Raw genomic sequence first — 19792 nt, forward strand, 5'->3', positions numbered from 1 at the left:
CTCTAAACAGAAAAGGCCTCCAACAGCACTAGGCATGGGAGGCCCCAGAGTGCGATCTATGTCACATAAAAGGGGAATGCAAAATGTTTGATAGTGGAATAAATCACAGGAGAGGGTTGGGGGGGGGGATTACAGCCAGGACCGAGGATGCCTAAGTTTGATTATCTACTCTGCCATAAAAGTCGATTGATCTTGGGCCAGTTCGCAATTTCTTTTAAAAATGTGTAAAACAGGACAAGCTGTGGTTGGAATCCTGTTCTGCAAAATTTTCTAGTGCAGCCCAGTTGATCCTTCCAGGAGTTCCACTTTCTCACCTTGATTTTTTCAGGGGGGGGTGTGCTCATTTCTAAGACAATGGGCCAGTTAGTAACTTCCCCCTCAGTGTAACTTTCCTCACTGAGTTGATGCAAGGATAAAAACGAGGTAGCCTACACAGACAGCTATGAGGAAGGTTAAGAGCAAAAGGCAATAGTGGTTAAAAAAGGGAAACAGGAGAATGAAGAGAAGGGGTTACTTTGTGGAGTGTACAGGAGAAGAGAATGAGGGATATGGACATTAAGTGAGCAGAGAATCCGTATTTTGTTTTGTTTTTTAAGGGCAACTGGTACGCTAGTCCTCAAGAGCGAGGACAGGAAGTGTTATATAAGGGAAGCGACAGGGGGAGGGGATAGAAACGAAAGCCGAGAGACGTGATTGGGAGGAGGAAGAGATCCCTGGGATTCTGGTTGAAGGGAAGGCAAAAGAAACGATTCGTTTGGCAGAGAAGGAAGCGGGCGGGCGGGAGGGATCGGCTTCAAATCAAGCCCAAGGATCCCTGGCCCAGCGTGGGTGGGGAAGAGAGGCGGGCCTGCGGGGCGGGGTGGAGGAGGAGAGGCAGGCCGGGCGAGGGGGTGGGATCTGCGGGTGCCTCTTCTGCGCTCCCTCCCTCCCCTTCCATCTGCTCTTCCGAGGCCGCGCTAGCAGCAGCCAATCTCCGCCGCCGCCTCCCTGCTGCAGAAGAGCCGCAGCTGCTGCTGGTTGCTGCCCCCCTCCTCTCGCTCTCTGCCTGTCTCCAGGCAGGCGGGAGAGCCGAGCCGAGCCGTCGGAGCGGCTGCTGCAGCTGCCTCGCCTCCTCCCCCCGCCTCCGTCCTCTCCACACGCCCTGCGGGCGCCACCGAAGGAAAAATCTAGCCGCCGCCGCCGCCTCGTCTGCCCGATTCCTCTCTCCCGCCCACCCTCGCACACGTTGTTTTTTTTAACCCCGGGACGGGCTCCAGCCCTCTGGCCTTGAACCTCCCTTCCTCCCGAGGGCAAGGAGGAAGGAGGGCTCCATCGAAGCCTCGGTTCTTCGGCAGATCCAGCGCTCCACCGAGTTAGGTCGACCCTCCCGGGAGGAGGGAACTTTGGATCACCGGATCACCCGCTCCCGAGATTTCTTTCCCTCTCCCCGTTCTTCGCTTTGTTGGATTTCTACGGGATTGATTCAAGATCCAGCTCTTTCGACACACAACCCCATACGATTTCTCCGCTTTGTTAACAGAGATCACCCTCTTTCCCCGCTGGATCTTGGTTTCGTAAATCCTCGAAGTGCGACCCAGTCCTTCCCTCTAACCAAATGCCTTTACTCAAATTTCTAACTCTCCCCCCCTTTGTATTCCCAAACCGCTTTCCCGCCGCCCCAGATCCCCAGAGAGACCAGCCACTTGAGAAGGGTGGCTCTTCCCCGCCGTCGGGCAACGTGGTCGAGCAGGCGAGGCTGGCTCTCGCGTTTCCCCCGATTAACTCGCCTTCGATCCCGAGGAAACCGAGAGCAGCCGTCCCCAATCTGAAGGGCGAGGTTGTGGTTTCCCCCCAAATCCTGTACCCGCAGCGCGAAGCAACGGATCCCGCGCCGTCAGCCTCGGAACAGGCAGCGACCCCAAGCCCGGTGCGCGCGCGGAGAAGGGGGCCGCCAGGCGAGTTGCGCGTCTCTTTTTCTCTCCGTCGGTCTCACCTCGTCGAGGCGGTTAAGAAGGCTGAGAGAAGCCCGCCTCGTTGTGGCGGCGGCAGGCGCGAGTGGGGAGGAGCAGGAGCCGGAGAGCCGCTGCTGCAGCAGCCCCATCGGAGCCGCTGGTGGAAGGGGGGCGGGGAAGGCAGGCTGGCGGGAGGGAGAAATGAATGCCCGGCTGGGGGCGTCCAGGCAGAGCCGAGGGAGGGCAGCACGTCGTGGCTGTTGCTGCCGCTGCTTCTGCCGCCGCCTCCACCAGCAGCAGCGCCCAGACCCCCGGGGAGCGCCTCCCCCTGCGCGCCTAGGGCGCACGGGAACTCGGCGGAGCCAAAGCCCGCTCACCCGATTCTCCACACTCGCTCCGCAACGGGGGGCGCCCCGAAAAAAAGCGTCTCGTCGGGGGAGAGAGCGAGAGGAAAAGAGGAGGGAGGGACGCCGAAGACCTCGCCTGCATGGACCCACCCTCCGGATGGCGGAGGAGCGCGCTGGCTGCAGCCGGTCGGAAAGGCTGCGCCGACCGAGCTCGCCAAAGGTCCCCAGCGCGCGGGGGAAAGCGGGGAACAATACCCTTTCCGAAATAAAATCAAGCGGCGGCTTTGGGCTCTCGATTTCGTACAATGGAAAAGGCATGGGAGCAAAACTAGCGTGCGAGGACGGTGGAAAGAAAAGGGAAAAGGAGTGCGTTTCCCCCGCCGTCCATTGGCTTCTCTCCCTCTGCAGGCAGCCAGAGAAAGGCGGCGGCGGCTTGGTTGTTTCCACCGCCTCGCCTTCCTTTCTAACCCGAGCAGGGCCCCCCGGTTCCAAAATAAGCCTAAACCATGGGCGGGGGAGAAAGAAAATAGGGGGATCGAGTCTCTGAACCCCCGGATTGTACCGCCTGGTTATTTCTGCCCCTGCCGAGCGAGGATCGGCGTGCGAGAATCCGCCACCGCCTGCCTTCTCTCTCGCCCTTCCATGGCCGCACGCGGCGGCCTCTTTCGCCTAAGCGAGCGCATGGGAGGCGGAAAGGGGCTCCGATCCGCTTCCCCCACCGATGCCCCGCTCGATGGAAAGGGGGCGCGCCCCCAAAACACGTTTTCCAAAAACCAAAACCTGTTCGGTTCTCAAATATGAATATATTTAAAAATAACACCAGTCTCCTCCCTCCCCAAAAAATGTGTTGAAGCGGGCGGGGAAAAACCCCGAAATAATATTTTTCTTTTTAAAAAAAGATGCACCCCGAAAAATGAGCGGAAGCCCCCATTTTTTCAGCCTTACCGAGGACCCAGGAGACGCAGGCAGAGGAGAGCAGTGACGGTGGCTGCTTCCTCTGAGCAGCGGCCGCCGCCTGCTTGTCTTCCTCCGCTGCCGGAGCTCGAGGAGGGAACAAAAGCGCCTCCCTCCAGCCCCAGATGGCGGAGCGCAGCGTCGGGTTAATGGCGAGCTCCACATGCGCTCGCACTGCCGCAAAGGCAGCCCCGGCTTGAGGCAGCGTCGCCTCGGATCGTGCCTGCTTTCCCCCCCTCCCCCTGATCCGTCCTTTACCCACCACCCACCCTCCTTTGCAACGGGGGGCTCCATGCCGGAGCTGATTCGAGGGGAGATTCGGAGCCCCCTTCTACGTCTGCAACCTACCTGCAGATCGGAAGGCTTTTGGAGGAAAGCTCCCCCTTTTTTTCCTCCCCCCCCCCTCTTCTTTCCCGGGCTCGCTTTAGCTGGGAAGCGTTGGTTGAATGCACGCCAGCTCTGCAGCGCTGGCCCCGGGCGTGGACTCGCTCCAGTCCCCGCAGAGAGCTCGCACTTCCCCCGCCTCCATCGCTCTGCTTTTTTCTTCCAATCAGCCGGTCTCTTCGGCTCCCGGATCCTTAGGCAACCTCACAGCCTTTCTTCACAAGTCCCCACTTTTCCATCTGCTCCCTAAACGGGATTGCAAAAATGGAAGCATATTTTTTTTTCCGGGGGTGGTGGTCCGATCTCTCTCTCTCGGATCTCACCAGGTTGTGGATCTAAGTGTCTCGGGGTGTGTGGAGAGAGAGTTCAGTGTGTGTGTATGTGCGTATGTTTTTATTGCTCTGCTTTTGCAACACTGTAGTCAAACGAGAAGAGGGAGGAGGGGAAAGGGAAAAAAGAAAAGAGAGGAGGGGAAAACCTTGCATTTGCCACAAATCCTCTTCGCTTGGCGCTTGTAAAACGATCACAAATCACACGCACTCGATTTTAATTCCTCCTGCGACCTCCCCTTTCTTTCCTCCCCCACCTTCAAACGATTGCATCAAGAGGGCGGGGAGGGGGGACAGGGAAGCGATCCGAAATAAATTAAAAAATAAAAACTCGGAAGGAGCAGGAAATAGCTGCAGCGAAGGCACTAGATTATTTCTGAGAGCGGACATATTTTTGGCAACAAGCGGCTCCCCCCCCCCCCCCGAAAAGGTGCCAGTTTCCCTGCCTTGTAAACAACGGGGAAGGGAGGGGAGGAGTTTGTGACTCCCTGTTGGGTATTATTGACACTAATCTCGGTGTTGTTTCCTAGCCGTTGCGTGGAAATGACACTCGTCTATAGATTTTTACAGTCAAATGCCTGGCTTCATATTTTTTGTTCTCCCTCCCTCCCTCTCTTTCTCAATAATCTAATTTTTTCCAGCTCCACCTTTGTTGTTAAGGGCGTCATCTCCGGCTGCAGCCAATCACCTGCTTTCAGAGTTGCCTGTCAAATTAACGCCGATTCCAATACGCAAAAGCGACTTTTACAGACAGACCCGAATGCAATTAGGAGTTATGGGTTGGAGAGGCGGGGAAGGGGGCAGAGGGAGCTAATCAACGCGCCCGCCCTCGCCTTTCCCCTCCCCCCACCCCGCGCAACCCGCGTTAAAACGGGCCACCGCGGATGAGCGGCGCTCATCTGTTCTCCGTGATGTTTTTCCAGTTGGAACCGGGAATAATTTCTCCGCTTCCCGGGATCTCTGGGATAGGGAGGCGCGTGCGTCACGTCTGCCTGTCTCTCATACAGAACATGGAAGTATGTTCTAATAAGGGGAACACATTAACAGGTAATTTATATTATAAGGATAAGTTTTGGAATTTAAAAGGCAAAGCAAAATGACAAACCCCCAAACCCATTTTGAATCACGAGACCCATCCATTTGGACCCTTCGCTGCCCACCCTGAATCGTACTGCGTTTTGCTTTTACTTCCTCCATTTTCCCTAGCTGTTGGGAATGAGCAAGTGTGTGGAGATTTGAGCATCTTTTAAATATGTACCTGTGCTTTTAAATATGTACCTGCACATTTACTGCAAACTAAATCCCAGTCCGTTCAAGGTAAACTTTCTGCCAAGTAAGGGGACACAGAACTGTAGATTTGGCTGACCCTGACCCCTTTGTATCTACTGTAAAAGGCTGACAATGCAGTTTGCATATGTCTACTCAAGATGCGTGCTCCACTGAGTTCAGTGGGGCTTACTCCCAGGTAAGTGTGGTAAGTAATGTAATATATATGTTGCAAACCGTTGTAACAAAGTATTTTTTGAGATAGCAACTTTTGTGCATGGATCAAGTTTTATAGAGGGCACTTATCATATTTATGATTAATTTGTATTCATGCTTTTAATGTTTTTGTTATGTTTTCTAATATATATTTGGAAAAGCCCAATGCCATGGGAATACATACATATTGATTGTCATGAGTGTGACAGTGAAGATAATAGAAAAGTAGAATTGTAGAGTTGAAAGGGGCCCCTAGCATCATCTAGTCCAACTCTCTATGATTCTTCAATGTGGGGCTGGAACCCATGAATTTGAGATTATGTCTCATGCTCTGCCCACTGGGAATTGAGCTACCCCAGCGGCATAAGATATTGCTCCCATCTCCCCCCTCTGCAGCAAATCGTTTGGTTATCGTTGCTTTGAGAATATTCTGTTATGCTGCATTTTTGCCATTTTATAGAGAGCAGCTCATTTTTGCTTCTCGCTTAATTTGCTGCTAAATGTAAATTCTGTTAGGAGTGGGCTTGCTTCTTCTACGCTTGTCGCTTTACCACATTGCAGATGAGAACACACAGGCTGCCACGTGGGCATCCCTATAGTATACTGTATAATACAACATGGGTGAGGAAATGCTAGGCCGGGGACCAAATCTAGCCCTCAGGCCTCTTCTATAGGCCACACCCCTCACCATGCTACTTCCTACCTTCCTTGAATGTTCTTGCCTGCCTGAAATGTGTCCGTAAGCTCTGATAATGCATCTTGGCAGATTGGGTGGGGAATTGAGAGGGGTGTGTGCTGCATGTTCATAGAAACTATCCTGGTGTACAAAGGTAAATTTCACATCTCTGGCTCCTCACACTTTGGCCTCTGGCCTTAACCCGAGGTACTATATCTGGGTTAGCAGAGTCCGTAACCTGCAGCGTATGTAAGCGTGTAACCCAAGGTACCACTGTATAAGAAAACTTTTTTTTAAAAAAAAATGTCCACATACAGGTAAACATAATGGACCTCAGGTTTCCTGAATTTAGGGAAGGTGGGGAAGTACTGATTGAGAAGAGCCGACAGTAACACACACTGCAAATGCGCCCCATCAAGCTTCACCCACTAGTGTAGATGGCAAATGAGAGTGCTCAGGTGTGGACGCAGAAAAGTCTGGTCTGTGCAACTCGTGCACATTTAGCAAGCCGGTTTGTATGCAGCCCTTTTGATAGTTTGCTTCCTACTGGGGACTCACATGACTGAATGTTCGCCCATACATAAACGTTAACTTGCATGTGATGGACTTAAACGTTGGTGGAAAAGCAAAGTCAGAAACTGCCCTGCAGAATTTCTTTTATACAATGGAGCATTCCGTTCTTTGAGCCACACATACCTTGCAGTGTGACATGGTGTGGCGGCCTAGACCCGGGCTTGCCACCTCAAAGAGGGTGGTAACTTCTGTGGGGCAGAAGTTGGAGAAGCTGTGAGCCTCCAAAGGTTGTTAGATCACAACTTCCATCATTCCCAAGTCTAAGGCTGCCATTCTAGCCAGGGCACCACACTCCTTTCACCTTCGCTTCGTGCTTTTTCTTCCTTCAGCCCACCTGTACCACAACCTGTTTCCTGCAATGTACCTGCCACATTGAACTGGACTGCTTTGACTGACTTCAGCTTGCCTCTTCAACCTCAATGATTTTGACCTAGTTTTCACACAGGTGGCCAAGCTGTGCCTAGACTGTATCCCTTCAGGTGGAAGATGAAGGTTCATATGATCAAATCTCCTCTGTTTAAAAATACATAAATTCTTGCACCTAGAAAACTAGCAATTCAGGAATAAGGACAGGTGATAACTCTTCCTCTCTTTTAATTTTCTGGGTGGAGGAAATGCTTTTGTCAGTATCATCAGTCTCCAAGACACACTTCTTTAGTGAGTCAACCACAGAACCTCTGTTCACACAAGAGCTGCAGTCCTCAACCCAAATCTCTCCACGGATGGCTGTGCATTCTAGGTATGCTTATTTTGTTTTGCACAGTGAATAAAGCAAAACCGTATGTTAATTTTTTTAAAGCCCTCCTCTTTGTGTCCTAGGGTGCCTCCAGATTATATTTTTCTAGATGGATATAAAAGCATAAAGGAACTCTGTTTGTGCCTTTAAAGTGGATTAAAGCACTTTGTTGCCCCAGCGCAACAAAATACACTGTAAACAAACATCTTTGTGGTTTGGAAAGGGACAGGAAAATGCATTGAAAAGTGTGGGATGAAAGAATGATTAGGGGGAAGACCTGTTAAATCACCCTGCAAGCAAATCGGGATGAATGCTCATTTACATCTAATCACCCATAAACCAATCAACAAATAATGAAGACCGGACATAGTCCAATTGCTACATAAGCTTTGCGCAAGCAAATCAGGATGGATGCTGAATAAACAGGCCGTCCATAATAAATTTCTGCATAAAAGCTGTTCACCACACTTGTTCACCACCACGAGGTTGTAGAGTATATATTTGTTCAACTTCGGGACCCCCTCACCTGGAATCCGGCAGCCCTAACACAGTTTTTTGTCACCACAAAGTGAAAACTAGGCCTTAATCTCATCCCTTCAGTCAGAGACATTAATCTGACTAACTCCATAGTTGCCTCCAGGATTAAGCCCCCTGCCACTCACCCCACAGCATGGGGGATCCCCAACAACCTTAGTTGCCTCTCCCCTTGGATGCCAGTCCATCTGATTTGCTGAACTCATGACCAGGCTCATTGCTTTGGGGAATTGGCTGCGGCCTTGGCTGCTGGCTTAGCACTTAGCTTCCAGCACACCACCCCATAGCCCCCTATGCCTTGTTTGGCCATAACAGAGCCACTACCAATCACATTAGAAAAGGCCTGTCCCTACAAAGACGTAAACCCTTCACCTTGAAGAGTGCTCACATGGACTTTAATAACAATGATAATTGACCGTATCCTGCCCCCTGACTCAGTGATTACCCGAAGACTGGTTTGGGGTTGAAAATACAATGAACAAGTTGCTGTTTTTCTTAAAAAAAAGAAAGAAAAGGTTTATTGCTTTTGTTAATTGTCGTTAAAATCAAGAAAACAATTTTAATACAACTGGCTGAATCAATCATATCAAAGTCAATTGGAGAAAAATAACATAAAGGAAATGCAGCACACAATTGCATGCAAAGCGCAGGTGAAATCCTGCATTGTATTTTTTTTTAACCTAGCAAAGCAAAAAGCTATTAAAAATAAATTTTAATAAATTACAAAAGCTCATTATCACCAACTTAAAATGTGTACAACAACTAGAGATGCCAACTTTCTTCCTGAGAGGACTCCTCTGCCTTTAACACCTAGATTAAGTGACAAATTTTAATTTTATTTTTTTAAAAACCAGCTAGTAAAGCTTGCCATATCACTGCAATGCCATGCAGGAAAAAATGATCCATCTGTTGAGTTTCTGCCTGTCATGCAGCAGTTAAAGGCAAAGGAAACCTGCTAGATTACCCCCCCCCCTCCAAATGGCAACCCTAATTATAGCAGTGTGGCTTCAGGATACAATTACATAGCCCTTAGAGTTTATGTCTTTAATTAATGTAACGTGGAAATGTCGAACTTCAGCCGATACAAGCTAGTGTGGTTAATTCTGTCAAGAAAGAGGGGTCTAGTCTCAAGATCCCCCTTCTCCACATACACGTGTGCACACACAGACACACAACATTAACTAATTAATCAGTCTGTTCAATTTACCATTTTGCTCAGATTAAATGCTGGAATGTGTTTCTTGACTTGTTCCCCCTGAGGCTGCATATATATAAACTCAAACCAGTGGTTCATCTAATTTTTTGCCTTCTTAACAGTAACCAGTTGGCTGCTTCTGGGAAACTCACAAGGCATGCTACAAATTGCCTTCCCTTGTAGCTTGCCTTCATAATCTAGTGGTATGCTATTGGTATATCGCCTCCGAAGATGGAGGTTCTCCTGAGTTGTTGTGTCGAGCATCCACTGATTGTCCTTGAATCATCAAATCCTTTTAATAATAATAATAATAATAAATAAATAAAAACTACATCACCAGAGCTAGTGTCCATCACTACAGCTTGTGGCAATTAGTTCCATAAATTGGTTATGCAATAGGAAGAAGAAATGCTACCGTTTGTTTCTCCTAATCCTTTTGCTGATTGAATTCATGGTAACCAACCCTTAATTTGAGCCAGGGCTCAGTCCTGCTTTATGCAAAATAGCAACGACGGGCAGAGCACCGCTGGGCATATTGCGACAGCTTTTTGCTTGCAGTGAATCACCACAGTAGCCCACACATGCCTGGGATTTAGAAAAGTCAGGCTGCCCATTTTTTAAAAAAATTAAAATGTGGTACCAGATTTGTCTGGTCACTTTCTTTTGAGGAAGTAACCACTAAAAACACTATTTATGCTTGAACAGCTACTGCCAGCTCTGGATTCCTGTTTGTCACAACAAGTGAATTTTTTTAATTATCTTAAATATATTGAAGGATAGCATGACGTGATTCGTATATTCAAGGGGAGATGATGGGGTTGTGCATCAGACCGGGGCAAAAGGGTCTGGAGCATTTCAACAGACAGGTGTAGCACTTGTTAGCCGCGTGAGGTAGAATCCAGAGGAGGAAGCTACTTGCCTGAGAGCTTATCATTAGCTATTTGACTTGGTGGCGGTGGCAGCATGTAGGAGCCAGATGAAGGTCAGTGAGGACATATACCTTGATTTAAGGCTGCTGGCTGTTTGAAGAGAAACAGCACCTAGCACACAGCTTTTAGGAGGAGGGTGGAGGATAGGGAACCCCATAAAGCAATGCATGAGATTAGCCATAAATCATTAAGCAGAGCTGCTGTTGGCACATTCATGCACCACTCAGACAGGTGCATATGAGAGTTATTGTAGCTATATGTGTATGCTGTGAAAAAATAAAATATGTACTCTGCAATAAGAATATATTCTGCAAATTTTAAGTCTTGTTTGCAGGCATCTGCTCAGCTGTGCTTCCCTGATACAGGTTTTCATATTTTTTGGTACGTGTTACCATGCAAGGCAGGGGAGATAAAAGAGAAAGACAGGACCTGCTGGAAGAGATTTGCAAGCATTCCCTGTATCACGAGGACTAGAATTCCTTTTAAAATGAAAAAAGTTAAAGAGTCCCGGGACTCCAGCCTGCAGAGGACAACAGATTCTGCACTTTAAACACACGCCCATCCCTGGTTATCGTTCTCCATTAAGACAAGCTTATTTATTGTAGCTAATTCATACTAAAGAGAGCATTTCTCTTAAAGTGGCTTTAATAAGAACATAAAAAGAGCTCTGCTGCCAGATCCAGCCAAAAGCCTATGTGGTCCAGCATCCTGTTCTCACAGTGGCCAGCCAAGATGCCTGTAGGAAGCCCACAGCTAGGCTCTCCTGCTATGGGGACTAATATTCAGAGGCACCAGCCTCTACTCCTGGTTGCCACCATGAGCCCTTGATAGATTTTTCTTCCATGAAGAAGTAACATGCTGTTACTTAACTGCAATGGATGCAAACAAGGCAGATTTCTTCTAGATGATGAGACATTTCTTCTAGATGATGCCTTCCAGACTTCTTAGCACCATAGTTTTAGTCCAAGTGGGGCAGGCTAGGGGGGAATTGCAAAAAAGAGTTAAATCTGGGGGGCAGCTTTCCCTTGAACCTGTTTTTTTTTTGGGGGGGGGGCGGCGATGGACTTCCCCACTGTGCCAGGACATATGGTAACTGGTTTTGTTAACCCAACAGCCTTCTCGCTGAAGCAGCAGTCTTGATCCTTCTCCGCAACTGGGTGGTTTTGCCATTCCTCCATATCCCGTTTCTAATCTGAGGTGATGGTTGTTGCTTCTTTCCTTTGCCAGGATGTTGACTTTCTTTGCTGTTTGTTTTTGTTCTGTGCCTCATTTGTGTGCTCAGAGTTTTCTGATCTAGCATCTCCCAGGTCCGAGAAAGAACATGTCACTTCTTCCCAGCTTCATTTGTGCATCTTGGTCCATTCTGACATTAGCTGTTTGACCCATCTTGAGGATATAAATTGGATTTTCAGCATTTCTTTCCAAAACTTCATATCGATGTCAGTGGCAGAAGTACTTCCTGCCTTGGGAAGGCCGTGGGTGGGGCTTTCTGCACACTTACGGATAATGCCTTACACACATGCATACACACTTGTGTGGAAACACACACACACACACACACACACAGCAGTGGGGTGACAGGTAGTATAAAAAGTGGAGTCCATGGATGCCCTTCCCACCGCCTCACAATTCTTGCATAGCTTTGATTCCCCCTCGCCCCCAAGTACCTTCTGGGGGGGGGAAATATATATTTTCTAAATCTTTGTTAACATTTCACTACAGAACTACAGTGGCTGGTTGAAAAATATCTAAAGCATATGCTAGCTATTTAAATCCTACAGAATCCATGTTTTGTCAAACATGTTATTTATATCTATGGGGTATTTACCAGTATGCCACTTTTGTATACTGATAAACGTACATAAGGGGAAAACGTTCTCCAGATTCTGGTTTTGTTTGGGGGTTTTTGCCTGGTGTTTTGGGGGAGGGCTCTAGATTCCTTATCTGTAATAAGGATGCAGCACACTGTGTGCTCAAAGAGGCATCTGGACTTCATCATAAACATCCCGGCCTTCTGTCTCATCAAAATCCACTTCAGCATCATCAGCATCCAACTAGAAGAAATTTGAGGAGAGAGATACTGTTAGAGGTGGTCCAGCAAACAGAGCACTATACTTGGGTCTGAGAAACATATGTCTTTCGCCTGTCACGGATGGCTAGGTGGCCTTTGACAGTCATTACACATGAAGCTGTGTTATATATCAAAACAGGCCATTGGTCCAACTATCCTAATACAGTCTGCTCTGACTGGCAGAGACTCTCCAAGGCCCCAGACAATGGCTCCCTTTCCCTGCTGTGCTATCAAGACACAAGACATCTTGTGGTAGAGGATTCCACGGTTTAACTATGAGCTGTGTAGAGAAGTACTTCCTTTTGGATCTCCTGTATCTCAAACCCTTCCATCTCCTAGCTGTGCCATGCAGAAGAAGATCAGTAGTAATGGGCAAGCTAACAGGGAGAGGTGGCCTGCCATTAAAAGGTAAAGGTAAAGGACCCCTGACAGTTAAGTCCAGTCGTGAATGACTTTGGGGTTGCGGCACTCATCTCGCTTTACTGGCCGAGGGAGCCGACATTTGTCTGCAGACAGTTTTTCTGGGTCATGTGGCCAGCATGACTAAGCCACTTTTGGCAAAACCAGAGCAGTGCACAGAAACGCTGTTTACCTTCCTGCCGGAGTGGTACCTATTTATCCCCCCCCCCCACTTCCCTCTCCATCGCGGAGATTTGAACCGCTGACCTTCCGATCGGCAAGCCCTAGGCTCAGTGGTTTAGACCACAGCGCCACCTGCGAATCTTCAATTTGAGGAACGCCTGTAGCATGTCTAAAGCACTCCACAGTTCCTTGGGACATGGTTTGAAAACCACCTCATAGAGCAGAAATGGAGAACTTCCAGGCTTCCAAGACCTTCAGCCAGCATGGCCAGTGACCGGAAATGATGGGAGTTGGAGTCTCAGCACATCATGAAAGCCATAGGTTCCCCCTCCCTGGCATGGACAATACCCATAGCATATATGTAAAGCAGATGGCTTCTCCTAAAGGATGCTTGGAACTGTAGTTTGTTAACAGTGCTGGCAGTGGTAGCTTTGCGAGGGGTAAACTACAGTTCCCAGGATTCTTTGGGGGAACAGCATGCTTTAAATATATGGTGCGGATGTGAAATCCAGGTTTTATAAACGAACATTTCCCACAGGGACCACTCTAAAAATCCCAAGCTGTTCCCCTGTTTCTTCCTATTTAGGCCACACAGAGACCTGAATCTAAACCTCCTGTTGCTCAGTGAGCAGGAGGAGCCAAACGATACTTACATATTTGAGTTCAACATTGCTGAAGAAACATGGCAGCAGGTAGCGTCTCACAGGCACTGTAAGGATGAGGAGGAAAGGCAAGGCGAGGGAGGCTGGGGTGGATTTCACTGCCCACAGCAAGACCAGGCACAAAATCTGGGTGAAGGTGAAGAGGTGCATCCGCAAAGGCTTTACCTTTAAAGGAAGAAGACCCAAGAAACAGTCAGAGGTGTCAGCAGCCTACCTGTCTCCCGCCTGACAACCAAGGTTTGTAGACAAATAGATAGCATGGTTCTCAGCCAACAGCTCTGTTGGTAGAGCATGAGACCCTTGTGGGTCTGAGCCCCACATTTCTCTATTGCAAGAGGCTGAACTAAATGATCCTCATGGTCCCTTCCAACGCCATGATTTTACGATTCATGAAGCTCAGTTAAACCACTGAAGTACAGAAGCAATCCTCCTGTCAAAATGGCCAACTCATACCATTCAGTATGCCTCAACTTTTCTCTGTGTGTGCATCTTCCTATGAAGCTGCCAGGCACCGATTGAGGCCATTGAAACAGCCTAGCCTGTGATGGTTCACTCTGATTGGCCATGCACCTCCAAGGCCTCAGCACTGCTACCTAAGGCCTCTTTAGCTAAAGGGACTGAACCTGGAAGTTTCTGTATGTGATGCACATGCTGTACCCCTGAGGTACAGCCCCACCTGGGGCTATTTCAGTGCATTTCTCTTTGCAACGAAGTTCTAAACTGGGATGGCGGGCCTTAATGTTACTTGGAGGCCATCATCTGCCTCTTCTCGCCAGGAAACCTTCCTTCCCCCTTCTCCTGTATCACTGGTCAGCCATGTTGTCAGATGCACTCTTGTGCTTCATTATGACTCCCATGTCTTCTGGTTCTGTTTGAAGGCACAGAAAACAGACTCCAGAACTAAGCCATGGTGAATCCCATATCAGTCCAAGCCTCCAGCTGGAGTTAAGCTGAAATCAGGCCCCTTCCAACTCTATGATTCTTAAAATTTTAGGTTCAAGATCAGAGAATAGAATGGTCAATTGGGAAGGGGGGGGGGGGAGAACTAAAGAGGCTGCAGCTTTTCTGGAAACTATATTTTCTGCCACAAAAGTAATTCATTCCCTCTCTTATCCCACAAGTGACTCATTTGACAAAGCAAATATACTTTCTACATGCTCAGAGGCATCCTGAATACTTTTCAAGTTTCAGCTAGAGCCCTGACATTAACACACAGGGCCAGGTTCTACAACTGATCACCAGGTCTACTGAAGCCTTTTAGATATATCCATGACTATCAGGGACCCCATATGTTTGTTTCAAACAGTAAGGTTCCTAGCCTGAGGGGATTTATCTGTTTCGTCCACCACAGCTCTCCCTGATCCCCCGGACTTACTTTTCTAACGTAAGGCACATCCGGGTAGTATTTGGGCGGCTTCAGCATGAGAAGGATTCGGTCGTAAAGCTGGATCCCATTTAGGGATGTCACCCCCATGTACAGGAAGATGCCGAAGAGCACGGAAAGTGGAATGAGCTTCAGGATGGGCTCCATGAAGATGGAAAGGCCTGCAGGCGGGTAAAAAGCAATGGCACATGTTACTTAGGATGGCATGCCTTCAGCTGGAAGGTGACACCAATGGAGATCTCCTCCCCAATTGGAAGGCACACAAACAACAATCACCACCCAGCAAGCCAACTGTCCATCTGGCTCTCTGTTCTGTCTACCAAGAGTTACAAGTTAAGATACCACAGCAGAACGTGATGGCGATAATTAATCCCCTGTTCATTATTTCCCCAGCATCTGGTTTTCAAGATGTCACCAAGCATGGGGGTTGCACCACTTCTTATCATGGCTAGTAGACCTAGTAGCAGCCTCGATGGCTTTACCCAGTTCTTCTCAAAATAAACTTATTCTAGAGACTATCAGAACATGGCAATGAGATCCACGGGTGAATTAAGGATTTGTAAGAACAGGTATTTCCTCAAGGGCATTCATAAATCTGCTACCTATCAAGTCTAGCAGATTATTTATACTAGTTTGAAACTGAACCCATAATTTCCCCTTTTTCATCCAGCCTTTCCACGCCCCTTTCATACAAAGGTGGACAGTGCCAAGCTACAAGAGGAAGGGCAGAAACTGGGGGTGGGGATGCTTTCCCAGTGTCTGCCTCATTCATATATAACCACGGGGTAAACCTATGGCCCTCCAAATATTCTTGGACTCCAAGGCCTATCAGCTCAAGCCAATATGCCCAGTATTGGGAGATGCAGTCCAACAACACATGCAGGGTCACAGGGTTCCCACGCCTGATGTATAAAGCGAGTGATAAAGTTTTCGGTGAAAAGCGAGAGCTGGGTTGAGAGAAAAGTGCCTAAGTGGAAGCAAAGGAGTGCAGGACAGTAAGGTGAGGGATGTTCAGCTCTTCTCATCTCTTTGCGCTCCTTTCAATGGGAAAATTGGACACCTTGCCGCACCCTGCTTTATGAGAGAACAGGGAAGAAATAGGAGCAAACATGCCTGCCCAAAGCTATACAGCAGCTTAGGGCCTTATCAGGATCACTTGGCAACTGCGTTGGTAACCTTGAGACTGGATAACTGCAACACACTCAATGTGGAGCTGCTGTTGGGCCTGGTCCAGAAGCTCCAGGCAGAATGTAGCAGTGACACTGTTGATGGGAACAGGCACCTGAGAGGAACTTCTGCTGCCCATATAATACTGGGCCGGATTCAAGGTGTTGAAATACAAAGCCCTGAACAACTTGGCTCCAGGAAAACCTAAGGAACCCCTGAGCTCTTTACATCCTAGCCCAATCACTGAGATCCACCAGAGGAGCACTGTTACTTATCCCTTGCATTTCAGAGACCTGACAGGTGGTCAACCAGAAATCAGGCTTTTAGTGTCACCAATCCCATGTTAATGGAACACTCTTCCAGCAGAGATTTGGGAAGCATCCTCATTTTTTTACTCTCAGGCGTCTTTTGAAGACCTTTTTATGCGGATAGCCCTTTGCAGCTGTTTAAATTTTTGTTAGCCACTCACATTTTTTTACATTAAAATTATTATTTATTAAATTGATATGCCACCCTTCATCTGAAGAGCACAATACTAAAAACCCAATAGTATTACAACACTAACAGCAGCAATATATAATCGTGTATCAGAGAGGTGCCTTCAGTGTTGCCTAGTTGGTGTCTGCTCTTTCAACAGGCCTCATAAAATATCAGTAAACCTTTTTTTGTCATTTATGAATTAGTTTTTATTAAAGATATTCTTGTGTTAGCCACTCACCGTAATAATTATCTGTATTTTTATTTTTTTTAGATCGTATTCTACATTTCAACATTGTACACCTCCCTGAAATTTCATGAGATGGCAGTATAAAAATACTTATTTTGTAAGTAAATAGTATCTACTTTGATCCCCAGATACCCCCAAAATTGGAATCTGTATCAGAAGAACTCACCTACAAGAATGGCCACCAGCAAGCCAGTGATCCTTTGCTCCTTGACTTCCTGGACATGGGCCTTCTCCCCTGGGACTGTAGTCTTGGACATCACCGTCAGGGCATTAGCATGTGTGACAGTCCTCACTGTGGTGGCACTGAGCCAAGGTGCGCCGAAAAGGGGTGCGATACCCCCCAAGCCAACAATTAGAAGCAGGTCTAGATGGAAACCTGAACCCTTCACCAGCTTCCTTTCAGGTTTGCTCACAATCAGCCTGAAGAAGAATAAGAAGAAGGGGGCAGGGAGGAAATGAAGAAGAAAGTGGGTTGCGGGCAGCTAAATCCTACACAGAGAGTAGAACCACGGAAATTAATAGTTTACCCATGCCCAGTATTACTAATGGGTCAACTCTGGGTATGACTAGCATTGGATACAACCTAATATTTATTTGACATGATTCTATGACAGATTGGACACCCCAACAACCGTGATATAACTAAGCATTGCTACCAGGTGACAACTCAAAGTGGCATCTGCGTACAGGGACATTGATAGGGGCTGGCTCAAATGTCCTAAGCTTTGGGTCTTTTATGCCAGTGAGACTTGTATTTGCCCAGAGGCACATACAACAGCTGGGTGGAGAGGGGAAGGTAGTGCATGCGTGTGTGAGAGAGTGATCCTGTTTTCTTTTTAACATGCCCATAAGAAGCATTTATTGCCAAAGCAATTCAGGTGGGATAGAGGTGTCCAATTCACATATAAGTATACTGGGTGTAGAAAATCACATTGGCATGCCATAGCTCAGAGTAAGCCCTCACAGCAGGAGACAAAGCTTGTTTTTCTTCTCTGAGTTACGTTTGCAGCTATGCTTATAAATTAGCATATGCAAATGTTATTCAAATCTGTATTGGTGTCTGCTCTTTCAACAAACCTGATAAAATATTTATCAATAAACCTTTTTTGTTGTTTATGAGTTGGTTTTTATTAAAGAGACAGCTTTCCAGGTCATGTGGCCAGCATGACTAAACTGCTTCTGGCACAACGGAACACCGTCATGGAAGCCAGAGCGCACAGAAACGCTGTTTATCTTCCCACTGCAGTGGTACCTATTTATCTACTTGCACTGGCATGCTTTCGAACTGCTAGGTTGGCAGGAGCTGGGACAGAGCAACGGGAGCTCACCCTGTCGTGGGGATTCAAACTGCTGACCTGATCGGCAAGCCCAAGAGGCTCCAGTGGTTTTAGACCACAGCACCACCCGTGTCCCAAGTACCTAGCAACACCCTCACTGCAGTAGATACAAAACTTGTCCCTTGTGGCTGCTTTTCTTTCCTATACACTCTCCAAATTCCTTACGTGGTGATCTGTGACTCCAAGAAGATGAGGATGAAGACCAAGAGGGCTGGCACAACGGAAGCGAGCGCCATCCACCAGGGAAACTCCCCACGTTCTCCAAGTGGATGAACAAACCAGCTCCTTGCTGGATGGGTGGTATCAAGGCCTTTGGGGACTTTCAGTTTCTGTGAGTAAACAAGCAAAATGAATACGGATGAACTCTAGTTCTGTTGCCCCCCAGTGCATTATTTTAGGTTGACAACCCCAGACAGGAAAGTGAGCCAGTGCTCATTTTTTTCTGCTTGGAAAGGATATAAAAACCTGGAATCCACTGGACTTAGACAGAAGGAAGGAGAGGGTGTTACTGATAGTGACCAGCTACGCACCTGACTATAGGTGGTTTCAATAAAGTAGTCTACCAATGCCATGAGGAAGATGGCAATAGGGACACCAAAGTCACCAATCACACGGCGGATCTGTCAAAAAATAAGAAGTAAGAAAGAACCACATTAATTCAGCAATATAGGGCTGGAGGTGAGAGGTGAATAAGACCAGCTGAATCTTTGGAAATGAGATAGAACAGAGGTATTCAGCTACCAGGGCAGGCATCCACACTGACCCCGGAGACAAAGGAAATATAACTAATTCAGTTTTAAAAGTTTTGATCTGATTATGAGAAATATGACCTTCCCCTTCAAACATGCAAAGTGTGGAACTTAAAAAAAAAAGGGTAATACTGCCAGAGACTGTTTTTGTTGGGTGATTTACAGACCTCAATGTTGATAAGGGAATGTTTAGACTCAGCTTAAAAGGGGGACAAACTCAGAAACTGCACCAGCAACTCTTTAGTCATATATTGTTACTGATACACTGGGCTGTGCATATTCTGCAGTCAAAACAATTTCATACCACAGCTGCACCAAATTCTGCAAGCCATGTTAGGCTGTTCTGTCAGCATGCTTTTTATTTTGGTGCTTTTTATGTTCTGTAATGTGTTTTGATGTTATATACGGCCCTGGGATCATTTGATAAAGGGCAATCTATGAATTGAATTCATCATCGCCATCATCATTTTGCATTTTAAGCACATTTGCTTACATTGGTAAAATTTATGCTACTTCTTTGGTAGGCTACAGCACAATGTTACACATTTTTAACTGGAAGTTAAATCCCACTGGGTTCCGTGGGGGAATTATCCCCATGTAAGTGTGCATAATATTATAGCCTTAGTCACTGGAATGAAAGGGCTGTGGAGGAAACCCCCATCTGTTTCCTTGAAATCCTGCTTTTTCTCCTTTTTGGCTTCTGTGAAGTTATTGCCCATACACTTTTACATGTGCCTCTGAAGCATCAGAGCTCGGTTTTTACCAAAACAGGTTTTTAAGATGTTGACTTCTATGCCTAGTATAACTCCAAGGGCCTTCTGGTGGTGAGGCAAGAAGTGAGGTTAACAGGGAACCAGGCAGAGGGCCTTCTCGGCAGTGACGCCCACCCTGTCAAACACCCTCCATCAGATGTCCAGGAGATAAGTAACTATACAACTGTTAGAAGGCATCTGAAGGCAACCCTGGTTAGGGAAGTTTTTAATGTTTTATTATGTTTTTATATATGCTGGAAGCCACCCAGAGTGGCTGGGGGCAACCCAGTC

The 19792-nt window shown here is 47.4% G+C and overlaps 2 protein-coding genes and 1 long non-coding RNA gene across 22 annotated transcripts in view; 1 reads left to right on the plus strand and 2 right to left on the minus strand.

Moving 5' to 3' along the window:
* UBTF (upstream binding transcription factor) overlaps positions 1–4132 on the minus strand; it is a 44474-nt gene extending 40342 nt beyond the window's left edge. For 3 of the 17 annotated variants that reach the window (XM_083708497.1, XM_083708493.1, XM_083708492.1), the window contains exon 1: positions 3581–4014. The gene's annotated coding sequence lies outside the window, so the exon portion shown is untranslated. Of the gene's footprint in view, positions 1–1766; positions 2923–3223; positions 3453–3580 lie in introns of those variants that run through there. The other 14 variants (XM_083708499.1, XM_083708505.1, XM_083708498.1 and 11 more) reach the window with 11 other exon arrangements.
* An 88-nt stretch (positions 4133–4220) lies between these two features.
* Positions 4221–16916, plus strand: LOC310829758. Of its 3 annotated transcripts, none has more exons than XR_014557352.1 (3): positions 4221–4992; positions 7006–7415; positions 16792–16916. It is a non-coding gene; the product is annotated as an uncharacterized lncRNA (long non-coding RNA). The 3 variants fall into 3 exon arrangements; XR_014557353.1 differs by having other exon boundaries at positions 16688–16799; XR_014557354.1 differs by lacking the exon at positions 16792–16916 and having other exon boundaries at positions 7006–7464.
* Positions 8436–19792, minus strand: part of SLC4A1 (solute carrier family 4 member 1 (Diego blood group)) — a 46559-nt gene continuing 35202 nt past the window's right edge. For both annotated transcript variants that reach the window (XM_083708487.1, XM_083708486.1), the window contains 6 exons: positions 18531–18620; positions 18166–18329; positions 16830–17083; positions 14761–14930; positions 13377–13550; positions 8436–12124 (listed from right to left, as the gene is read on the minus strand). In XM_083708487.1, the coding sequence (XP_083564613.1) occupies positions 12044–12124; positions 13377–13550; positions 14761–14930; positions 16830–17083; positions 18166–18329; positions 18531–18620 (933 nt within the window). In that variant the 3' untranslated portion in view covers positions 8436–12043. The remainder of the gene's footprint in view (positions 12125–13376; positions 13551–14760; positions 14931–16829; positions 17084–18165; positions 18330–18530; positions 18621–19792) is intronic.

This window comes from Podarcis gaigeae, assembly GCF_964106915.1.
Source record: "Podarcis gaigeae genome assembly, chromosome: 13".
NCBI lineage: Eukaryota > Metazoa > Chordata > Lepidosauria > Squamata > Lacertidae > Podarcis > Podarcis gaigeae.